At 56.1% G+C, this 10,688-nt stretch overlaps 2 protein-coding genes across 4 annotated transcripts in view; one reads left to right on the forward strand and one right to left on the reverse strand.

Moving 5' to 3' along the window:
- The first annotated feature begins 182 nt into the window (after positions 1-182).
- On the forward strand, positions 183-7,445 carry CPNE6 (copine VI (neuronal)). 3 transcript variants are annotated; one of them, XM_011970938.1, is made up of 18 exons: positions 183-375; positions 873-987; positions 2,297-2,468; positions 2,864-3,043; positions 3,416-3,490; positions 3,656-3,730; positions 3,896-3,979; positions 4,071-4,160; positions 4,512-4,616; positions 4,839-4,925; positions 5,174-5,233; positions 5,496-5,629; positions 5,707-5,761; positions 5,853-5,904; positions 6,226-6,359; positions 6,501-6,737; positions 6,940-7,114; positions 7,234-7,445. In XM_011970938.1, the coding sequence occupies exons 3-17, from the start codon at positions 2,301-2,303 to the stop codon at positions 7,075-7,077; spliced, it is 1,674 nt and encodes a 557-aa protein (XP_011826328.1). In that variant the 5' UTR covers positions 183-375; positions 873-987; positions 2,297-2,300; the 3' UTR covers positions 7,078-7,114; positions 7,234-7,445. The 3 variants fall into 3 exon arrangements, with proteins under 3 accessions (XP_011826328.1, XP_011826329.1, XP_011826326.1); XM_011970939.1 differs by having other exon boundaries at positions 202-782; positions 946-987; XM_011970936.1 differs by having other exon boundaries at positions 202-987.
- A 1,988-nt stretch (positions 7,446-9,433) lies between these two features.
- NRL (neural retina leucine zipper) overlaps positions 9,434-10,688 on the reverse strand; it is a 38,047-nt gene continuing 36,792 nt past the window's right edge. Inside the window, exon 3 of the mRNA XM_011971026.1 lies at positions 9,434-10,688. Coding sequence (XP_011826416.1) covers positions 10,555-10,688 — 134 coding nt within the window. The 3' untranslated portion in view covers positions 9,434-10,554.

Here is a 10,688-nt window from a genome sequence, read left to right on the forward strand (position 1 = left end):
TGGTTTGCAGCTCCCCAAGCAACTGCTTACTTCCCTTAATTACTGATTTCATCAGTAATGACTTGTTTTGTTTCCTTAAGATCTGTGCATGGCGCAGCCCCTCCCACAAGGGTAAGGCCGTATAGGTTGAATCTCCGGGGGTGTTGGGTATATTGTGGCACCAGGAAGAAGCCTTGGGAGTCAGTCCTTCAGCACATGCCCTCATGTGACCAGGATATGAGGTTGGGTGTCCTTAAGCAATTATGTCCATTTCCTGTGTCTTCTTATAAAATGGTGGCTAGGGAACTGGACGTCATTCTCAAAGCTATGACGTTCGGCAAGGTATGTGATAGTTTTTAAGGAGCACGGGAAGATCTACATTCTGCTGTATTCCGGGTTAGTGTGAGTGAGTACATGTGTGACAAGGACAGCCCGGTGTTCCTGTCTATGTGACTGCAGATATCCTTAGCTAGTATAACAATGTTGAAAGTGATGTGAGAAGGGGTATGTTTCCCAATGTGTATCGGCCGGGGGCTGTAACTGTCATGGTGTCACAGTGAGTTTATGTACTGGCGCCTGTGTGTGTCAAGATATGTGTGAGCCTGTGAGTCGTGGGTGCATGTGTCGCCATCATTTCTCTGTGTGAATGTGTATGCATGCACCACTGCAATGTGCGCATCTCTGTAATTCTGGGTGTGGGTGTGGTGTGAAGGGGAAGATGTGTGTCACTGTGTCTGTAGGGGTCCTGCCTCTAAGCCACCCCTAGCCCGCCCTCTTCCCCTGGTTCTGTGGCTCCCTCCCAGGCTGTGGCCCTGCCCCTTCCCTCTTCTCCCTCCCAATCCATCCATGCGGGGGGAGCTGGTGCTGCGCCCCCCCCACCCCTCCCCATCCAGGCCCCATAAATAGCAGCAGAGCCGGAGTTGGAGCCAGCGCCAGCGGCTGGAGCAGCAAGGGAGTCAGGGCCAGGGCCAGAGAGCCGGAGAGAGGAGCCCCCGACCGAGAGCCCAGGTGAGCCCACCCTTCCTCCCCAGCCCAGCCCCAGCCCAGCCCAGCTTGGCCCAGTCTCCATAACAACGTATCCTGGAGCCCACAGAGAGATCCCAGCCCTGCCCAATCCCTTCACCACCACAAGCCCCTGCCTATCTCAGGGACCCCCCAAGAACTGGGAGACTTGTGGCTGGAAAGCAGAGATTCCCCTCCCCCAGCCCAGACCCTCCCTCACATATCCAGAAAGGCACACATTGTGGGGAGGTAGATACCCAGCCAGAGAAAGGTCCCAGTTCTGAGGGAGGTACAGGAACTGTCACACCCTCCTGGAAACGGACACACAACATGGGGGGACTGACACGGAAGGTGGGGCACTCAGACACACCAATGCACACTCACTCGGGGAAGCATGACATGAGATCGGACAGCCTCACCCTGAGATCTGTACAGACACAGATAGATGGACTGACCGGCCATGAACTCGGGCCGGCATACCCCTGCCTGCTTCAGCCCGAGGCTTGGTAGCACTGCTGGGGGAAGGTGGCATGCGTGCATCCCACGGGCAGCATGGAGGGAGCCACGACTCCCCAAAAATCCTGTCGCTAAGAGACAGTGCCAGTGCTGCCAAGAAGTGTGAAAACAGGGGAGGTGGGGAGGGATGTGAGGCTTGTCATAGTTGGAGCTCCTGCCAGGAGCCTGAAAGAGCTTTCAGTAGAGCCCTGGTCCTGCCTCCCAGCCCACCACCCCTCCTTTTCCATCAGCTAGCCAGTAGGGGAATGGGGGCAGGGGGTGGATAGGGATACCCCAGCAGGGGACTTTCCAACCTGTCTCCTGCCCACTGCAGACTCCACTTCTGAGACCCATCCTCTTCAGACCTCCAGGGGCCTCTTCACCCCCTGCCCCACCCCCTTGCCCTAGTTTAGCTCCCTCGTGCCAAGACTGAGTGCAGCGCTGGCTCCAACACCAGTCAGGAAATAACAGAAGGTGCTGAGGCCGCAGAAAGTATAGATCAATCGATGGCCTAGGAGCCAAGACTGCCAGGAACATCCCCACCCCAACCCTTCAGCCCTCTCCAGCCCCATCCATGCATACCTAGGCCAGCAGCACAGGGCTTCTGTGCAGGAGTGGGAGGCTCAGGTCCACTGACCTCCCCTGCTCAGAGCTCTGGTGAAGCTGAGCAGAGGGCAGGGGAAGCAGGAGGTTCGTGAGGCCCCCGGGTCTAGGGAAGAAGGTTAAGGGGGGTGGGGCCCAGGGACCCCAGAGGATAGACCCCTCTCTGCTGGCAGGTGTTCCCTTTCCAGGGTCAAGGACACCTGCTCTGTCCCCACAGTGACATGTCGGACCCTGAGATGGGATGGGTGCCTGAGCCCCCAACCATGACGCTGGGGGCCTCTCGGGTGGAGCTGCGGGTGTCCTGCCATGGCCTCCTGGACCGGGACACACTCACCAAACCCCATCCCTGCGTGCTGCTCAAGCTCTACTCTGATGAGCAGTGGGTGGAGGTGAGAGTAGCTCAGGTTTCTCCTTAACTAACCTGGGTTAAGCTTGGGAAGGAGGGAGGCTGGGTGGGAGCAGTGAAAGCCTTGTAGGGAAATGTGTGGACTCTGCAGTGCCTTCTCGAGGCCGCTTGTGTAACCTTGGAGATGGGGTCCTGGAGGGGACTGAGATTGCCCCAGAGGCAGCGGGGTTGCTCCCAAAGGCCTCATGATAGCCCAGTGGACTGAGGGTCCAGTGGGCAGGCAGTACCCCAAGGTCAGGGATCAGCTTAGGAAGAGAAGAGCTGGTTGCTGGGGACGTGGGGGCCCAAGAAGAGCTGGCATGACTAGGGTAGTCCAGGGCAGGGAAAAGTATCCTTGGTTCCCAGAGAACCCTTGCCTCCCTTCAACTGCTACCACAGGTAGAGCGCACGGAGGTGCTTCGCTCCTGTTCCAGCCCTGTCTTCTCCCGGGTGCTGGCCCTCGAGTATTTTTTTGAGGAGAAGCAGCCCCTGCAGTTCCACGTGTTCGATGCCGAGGATGGAGCCACCAGCCCCCGAAATGATACCTTCCTCGGCTCTACAGAGTGCACCTTGGGCCAGGTCTGCATTCTCGGCCTCCCCGGCTACCCTACCCTACCTCCATCAGCTTTGCCTCTGGACACCGAAATGAGAGACAACATGAGCTCTAGAGCTAGTTCAACCCAGCCTTGGCTCCCATCTCTGCCACTCACTAGCTGTGCAGCCTCAGGAAAGATACTCAACCTCTCTGAGTCTTACTTTTCCTATCAAAAAAATGGGGGAGTGGTCAGAGTGCTTCCCTCTTCAGACTACTGTAAAAATTGAACCCAACCCTAGCCCAAGTCAAAGTTCCAACCCTTATGGACGCTCAGAGCCTTTATTATTCCATCCCTTGTACGTGGCCAAGGCAGATGGGGTTGTCACAGCTGGGTCTCCCTCCACCTCCATCCCCAGATTGTGTCACAAACCAAGATCACTAAGCCATTGCTGCTGAAGAATGGGAAGACTGCGGGCAAGTCCACCATCACGGTAAGCAAGATCGCCTGTACTCACCCTTGGTCCAGGTATTCAATGCCCCTGCATGGACACCTATGGTGACATCATGCCCAGGACCACCCCCACCTAAGGGAAAGGGGATGGGGTGGCCCTTGTGGTAGGGATAGAGGAGTCCTGCCACTCGCATCCCCCTTGCAGATCGTGGCTGAGGAGGTTTCTGGCACAAACGACTATGTGCAGCTCACCTTCAGAGCCCACAAGCTGGACAACAAGGTTGGAACCCCAGAGTCCAGGCCCCCAACTCCCCGGTCAGTCCTAGGCCTCCTACTCAAGACAGATCCCAGGAGCCCAGGCCTGCTCCTTTCCCAGTGTGAGCCCATCCCCCACCCTCCTTGCAGCTCTCACCAGCCTCAGGGACCCTTTCTCCTGTATCTTCAGGATCTATTCAGCAAGTCTGACCCTTTCATGGAAATCTATAAGACCAACGGGGACCAAAGTGATCAGCTGGTCTGGAGAACTGAGGTTGGTGCCTGGGGCTATGGGGATGAAGGGAGGGAGAGCAAAGTAAGAAAACCCAGACAGGAGCTGACCAGCCACCTGGTGCCTCTCCAAGGTGGTGAAGAACAACCTGAACCCCAGCTGGGAGCCGTTTCGCCTGTCCCTGCATTCCCTGTGCAGCTGTGATGTCCACCGACCTCTCAAGGTGAAGTCCCAGCCAGGCAAGCACGCCTACTTGGAGCAGCCAGTCTGCTATCTAAGACCCTTCCCCTGCTTGTGGCAAGCCTCTCTCCTCTCCCCCATGTGATAAGCACATCCCACTGTGGGATAAATAACAGGTCACAGCTCTATGTTAAACTTCCCACATGTGTGCCTTTTATCAGTCCCTGGCAGATTGAGCCAAAGAACAAAGTTCAGCAGGTGGCTTCTCTGGGCAGGTTGAGGATGTCTGTTTGGGCCTCAAGACTGTGAGGCCCCTGCCTCTGAGTCCCCCTACTCACCATGAACACTGCAGAGCATCTCCAATCTGACCCTACTCCTCCCCCTGCCTTCTCAGTTCCTGGTATATGACTATGACTCCAGTGGGAAGCATGACTTCATCGGCGAGTTCACCAGCACTTTCCAGGAGATGCAGGAAGGGACGGCAAACCCTGGGCAGGAGGTGCCACAAATACCCCACCCCCAGAATCCCCACCCAGATCCCTGGGAGAGTCCTGGGGGTGATTCTGAAAAGACTTCCATAGGAAGTGGAGAGGGTGGAAAGCACCTAGGCTCAGCTGAAGGACCGAGCCATGGGGTTCTTGCTTTGGGAGGCTCTGCTGGAAAGGAGAAAGAGGGGTCACCTGATGGATTTGTGACCCTGAACTTGTGGGGTGGGGTCTAGATGCAGTGGGACTGTATCAACCCCAAGTATCGGGACAAGAAGAAGAATTACAAGAGCTCAGGGACGGTAGTGCTGGCCCAGTGCACGGTAAATTTCACTTCCTGCTTCAAGCCTTGCCCCAGCCCCTGCCCCTACCACACTCTCAGGTTCAACCCTTCCCTTGTTTCAAAGACCAGTTTCTCTGCTTCTGGGAACTGGGAACCCTTGCCCTATCTCACCCCCAACTGCAACCCAAAAAACTCTGGCTCCCCCATGTTCCCCACAGAAGCCCTACCCATGCTCCCTCCTCAAAGGACCACCCCATCCCCTCACCTTACCCCTCTCCCTACCTCCAGGTGGAGAAGGTACACACCTTCCTGGATTACATCATGGGTGGCTGCCAGATCAGCTTCACGGTAAAGACTCAGAGGGAGGGCACACAGGCAAGAGGGAGGGGCTGAGTCCATAGTGAATGGAAGGAGCCCAGAATCTCCACTGCCCCCACTTGGGCTGCTCACGAGCCTTTGCATTGTCAGCTTATGCACCCCCCATCATTATGTGGCTACCTGTAGCCTCCCCCCCAACTCATCTTAGTCCTCCCTACAGATCCCAGCTCTGGCCTAGGCAATCTGGTGGCTCTCATGGCTGCAGCATGACCTTTTTCCCACCCCTACCCAGGTGGCCATCGACTTCACCGCCTCCAATGGGGACCCGAGGAGCAGCCAGTCCCTGCACTGCCTCAGTCCCCGACAGCCCAACCACTACCTGCAGGCCCTGCGTGCAGTGGGAGGCATCTGCCAGGACTATGACAGGTAGGAGGGAGTGGGGCGGGAGGGAACAGGCAGGGAGGCCTTGCCCAACGGATTCCACAGCCTTTTCTTCTCCCCAGTGATAAGCGGTTCCCAGCTTTTGGCTTTGGGGCTCGAATCCCCCCCAACTTCGAGGTAGGCTAGATGTGAGGGAAGGAAGGAGATGGGGGGCGTGTCAGTCAGGAAGAAAAGGCAGGCCCTCACTGCTCCCGCCTTGCCCTCGCAGGTGTCCCATGACTTTGCTATCAACTTTGACCCGGAAAATCCTGAATGTGAAGGTAAAAGGGGAGATTTTCACCTGCCCCACCTCGCCCTAGACACACCCCACACAGGAGCACAGACTCCATTCCCAAGGGCCCAGCTTCCTGTCCCTTCCACCCATCCCAGGCCTGTCTTCATCAGGTGAGGCTTCCAGGGCTGAGGCCCAGCATCTGCCCCCAACTCTCCCCACCAAGGGACCGTCCAACTCTCCCACTGCTTAATGAAGGAACTCGAGGGGAGGGCAGTCCTCAGACCTGGAAGCACTTCCTTGCTTTAAGGAGTGTCAGGAAGAGGCCCTGCTCATTTCTGCCAGCTTCTCAACTTCTCTTCACCCACAGAGATCTCAGGGGTCATCGCCTCCTACCGTCGTTGCCTGCCCCAGATCCAGCTCTACGGCCCCACCAACGTGGCCCCCATCATCAACCGTGTGGCTGAGCCGGCCCAGCGGGAGCAGAGCACCGGCCAAGCCACGGTAGGAAGACATGGTGGGCAAACAGGAGCTACCCCATGTGTCTTCAAGTGGTGCCAGGGCCAGGGCCTGCACCTGGGTAGAAACGCTGTCAATGCCCTTGCACACAAAGCCAACCCTTCCACCCTCTCTGCTCGCCCTCAGAAGTACTCGGTGCTGCTGGTGCTCACTGACGGTGTGGTGAGCGACATGGCTGAGACTCGCACTGCTATCGTGCGTGCCTCCCGCCTGCCCATGTCCATCATCATTGTGGGCGTGGGCAATGCTGACTTCTCTGACATGCGGCTGCTGGATGGCGACGACGGTACCTTGCGCTGCCCCCGAGGGGTGCCTGCAGCCCGAGACATTGTCCAGTTTGTGCCCTTCCGAGACTTCAAGGATGTGAGTCCCCTGGGCCCCTTCCAGCTGAAGGATTCCTCAGCTTCTCATCCCCCCAAATCTGACCTTCGTCTTCCATCATTTGATGTCCTGCTAAGGATGCTGGAGCCTAACTGGCCACCCTGAAGCCCCACTTCTCCCTCAACTGACCCTGCCTGCCCTACTCCTCCTCCCACCCCTAACCACATCACTGTCCCCACCCTAGGCTGCCCCCTCTGCACTCGCCAAGTGTGTCCTGGCTGAGGTGCCACGGCAGGTGGTGGAGTACTACGCCAGCCAGGGCATCAGCCCTGGGGCTCCCAGGCCCTGCACACTGGCCACGACTCCCAGCCCTAGCCCATGACTGCTACCCTCCGGACCGACACTCCCTCAGCCTCTCAGTGAGTCCTGGGGGGTCCAAAGGAGTGGACACAGGGGGTGCAAAGTGGGGCTCAGTAGGGCCCATCTAGGCTGGGTGTAGTGTAGAAGAGAGTGTTTATGACTCTCCTCCCACTCCCAGGTGCCTGTCCTGACCCTCGTGACTCCGGTGACCAATGCCTCCACCTCTTGGACCAGCTGTGCCCCCTGGGTTCTGGACGTGAGTGGTGGGCCCTGCTCCTATCTCTCCAAACCCCACACCTTTAATGCTGTGGCCCCTCAGTGACTTCCTTGGGTGATCCTGACTTTCTAGCCATTAATAAAGAGAACTGCTCCTAGCACCTCAGCCTCTAACCATCATGCCTCAGATGCCCACTGGGCAGCCTGCAGCACACCCACACACACCATAAGAAACGAGGACCAGCACCTTTCAAAATCTGAGACAGAGCTCCCCAGGCAGGCTGCTGTCTCTGCAGTCTTACCCCAACTATGTGCCAATGGGATCTGAGGAGCCCCCACCCTCACCTCCCAACCCCAGGGGGTCTACACACCATGGAGGTTAATTACAGGAGATACGGGGATAATTAGGGGCTGTCAGGGGGGCGGGCTGAAGCTTTCTTATAGCTGTCTCCAGAGAGGCCCTGCTGAGTCCCCCAGGAGCTGAACCCCAGCCCCCACACAGCTGTGGGGCGGGCCAAGAATAGGTGCTGGGGGTACTAAAGGAGGGCAGCAGGTCTGCTAGTAAATTGGGAACATAGTGGAGCATCTAAGGTCTGTACAGTCTGATTTCCTGGGTGTGTCAATGTGTGTGTCTGTTCATGGCCTTAATGGGTCACACTCATGGACTCAGGGATGTGCAGTGCGTGAATACACAGATTCACACGCTTAACGATCACATCAGCAACAACAGCAAATATCATTATGTAGCATGTGTCAACTTTATGCTAAGTGCTTATTTAAATGCATTTATTCTCAGTAGGTGGTTACCATTATTTTCACCATTTTTCTGACAATCAAGTGAGGCTTCATTTTAACTCACCCATGGTCAAAAAACTGGTAGAACTACAACTTGAAACAGGGTCTCACTCTGCCACGCAGGCTGGAGTGCAGTGGCACGATTACGGCTCACTGCAGCCCCGAACTCCTGGGCTCAAGTTATCCTTCCACCTTAGCTTCCCTGAGTAGGTGGGACTCCAGGTGCATGCCATTACATCTGAATTATTTTATTTATTTATTTATTTTTGTAGTGACAGGGTTCTTGCTACATTGCCCAGGCTGGTCTCAAACTTCCTCCTTGGCCTCCCAAAGTGTTGGGATTACAGGCAGGAATGACCGCGCCCCACCTAAAGCACTACTCTTAATCACCGCAGTGTGCAACTTTTTTAAGTATATTCAGGTGACCCAGAAGTATCATTTTGAGACCCAGGTATATGTGGCCTAGTTGTGTGCTCAGGTGTCTGTGGATGGTTCTGTATGCCTTTGTGTGCCATGCAGGTGAGAAAAGTGAACAAGAAAAGTAGTGGGTCTCAATTACAGCTCCAGGGCAGGCAAGGATAGACACAGGTGAAATTTAGAGTGAGAGAAACAGCTGGGCTCCTGGAAGAACCCTCCCGGCCCCATCCTCTCCCTTCAACAATGAGTGTGGAAGGGGATGAAGAAAGAGAAGCTAAAGGTTCTGTGAGCCCCTCAGAGAGAGAATCCAGAGCCAGAGAGGATAGCCAGTGGCCAATGGTGGAGAAGGGAGAGGAGATGAGAGAAATTGAGAGCAATGGAGGAAAGGACTCCCATTGCAGGCTCCTACGTGGAGGAGGGATGAGCTGGGATAGAGGAGGGGGAAGAGGGAGCAAGAACTGTGATGGGAAGAGAAGAGACAGCTGGGGAGGGGGTGGAGAGAGGGGGTAGAAAGGAAGAGGGACATATGGGAGCCTCTTCCCCCATGCCCGAAAGCTTCTCCCATTTATTATGTCCAGTAGAGGACAGATGACAGTAACTGGTGAGGTGGCTGCTCCCAGCACAACGCCTGTGCTCTGCCCAGAGGCCCCATCTGCCCTCCCCTTAGGCTGCTGAACTGGAGGACTGGGTTACCATGGAAACTGTGAGACCTGGATAGCCACAGACAGGCCGAGTTGGGCCACTGAGGCTTCTGAGTTTGGTGGTGGTGGTGAGAGGGGGAGGATCCATCTGTTCCAATGCCTGCCCCTCACCCCATTTCCATTGGCTCCCCATAACAGATGTGCCACTCAGCTCCAGGTGGGGACTTCCCTTTTTCTTGCTCTTTCTCTCTCTCTCCCTCTCTCCCTCTCCCACACACAGACACACAAAACAGTAGCCTGAAGCAGGGATAAAGAATGAACACTTCTTAAATTGCAAGAGCATTTAGCCTATTGCATTAGAATTCTTCCTGGACTTCAAGTTTAATTCACAAAAGCTGCACTCTCTCAGCTCCTTTTCATCCCAGGAGAAGTCTCGCCTCAGCCCTCAGAGAGGCGGGAGGTGGTAGGAGCACCCTGTGCAGGTCTGGAGGCCCAGGAAGCCTGGAGGGAGCTGCAGAGGACCCATGTATGTGCTCACAGAGAAGCCAGGCTTCCTCACCTGGGCTGTGCATCCCCTGCCTAGGCTGCAGCTGGGAAACCGGAGCAGGATAGGAGGTGCCCTTGGCGAGATTGTCTTGGGGACTTCTTGGGGAGACCACTGGGACTTCCACACTGGGGAGATGCCAGAACTGGAAAGGGAGCAGAAGTCGTCCAATCCAAATGAGAATTAGATGAAGTAACACAAGTCCAGGAAGCAATCGATTTGCTCAAGGTGACAGGGGGATCCCATGGAAGAGCTGGGACTAGGACCCAGATTTCCAGACTTCTGCACAGAGCTCTCTCCCAACCCACACCAACAACCCCCAGAGCTTCAGGCCTTTGCTGCTCTGAGCCCTGAAGGCCACAGGGTTGGGCAGGGAAAAAGCATCTTGGATAGAGTTCCTAGTCTGTCTAGTTACTGGGTATTGAAACCTTGAAAATTCTGTAGTGCTAAAATGAGGAGGTTACAAGCTTCAGAATGAAAATACAGCCTTATTGCTAATTACAGCTTTAATGTGTTACAGGTTGAAAACCTTGAATTAAAAACTAAACTGAGGTGGGAGCTGCAACCCTCCCCCACCTCTCATTCACTGTCACCACACTTCCACCCCCCAGTGCCTGGCACTGGTCCCTGCAGAGCTCAGCGTGCTAGTCATGTGGGCTGGGTTTCTGTGTTCGTAAGGGGAGGGGACCCCTCTCCAGAAAATGACCAGCATCTAAATTCGGGCATGACTTGAGGACCCAAAAGCTTTGGGGATATTTGCGCGGTCATACAGGGCGTGGCTAGGACCAGAAGGCGCTCTGGTAACGATGCAGAGAACTGTGCAGCCGCCTCCTGGGCGGTGCCACCCCACCCAGCCCCCACTACACCACAAGGTGCTCTGAATGGCTCAGAGAAAGAGGTGGGAGAGTTCCCCGGACCCGGGACCGCTCGAGGTTAGCCGGTCACAGCGAGCCTTGTAGAGATCTCGCTCCCGGGCCAGGCGGGCCACCTCCGCCCGCAGCGCGTCCAGCTGGGCGGCCA

This window comes from Mandrillus leucophaeus, unplaced genomic scaffold (assembly GCF_000951045.1).
Source record: "Mandrillus leucophaeus isolate KB7577 unplaced genomic scaffold, Mleu.le_1.0 Scaffold980, whole genome shotgun sequence".
NCBI lineage: Eukaryota > Metazoa > Chordata > Mammalia > Primates > Cercopithecidae > Mandrillus > Mandrillus leucophaeus.

Bases quoted from the DNA above. Each gene is read 5' to 3' on its own strand.
- CPNE6 (XM_011970938.1), top strand. From the start codon at position 2,301: ATGTCGGACCCTGAGATGGGATGGGTGCCTGAGCCCCCAACCATGACG. The intron at 2,469-2,863 runs GTGAGAGTAGCT...CTGCTACCACAG, and splicing joins CTGATGAGCAGTGGGTGGAG to GTAGAGCGCACGGAGGTGCT. The intron at 5,630-5,706 runs GTAGGAGGGAGT...TCTTCTCCCCAG, and splicing joins ATCTGCCAGGACTATGACAG to TGATAAGCGGTTCCCAGCTT.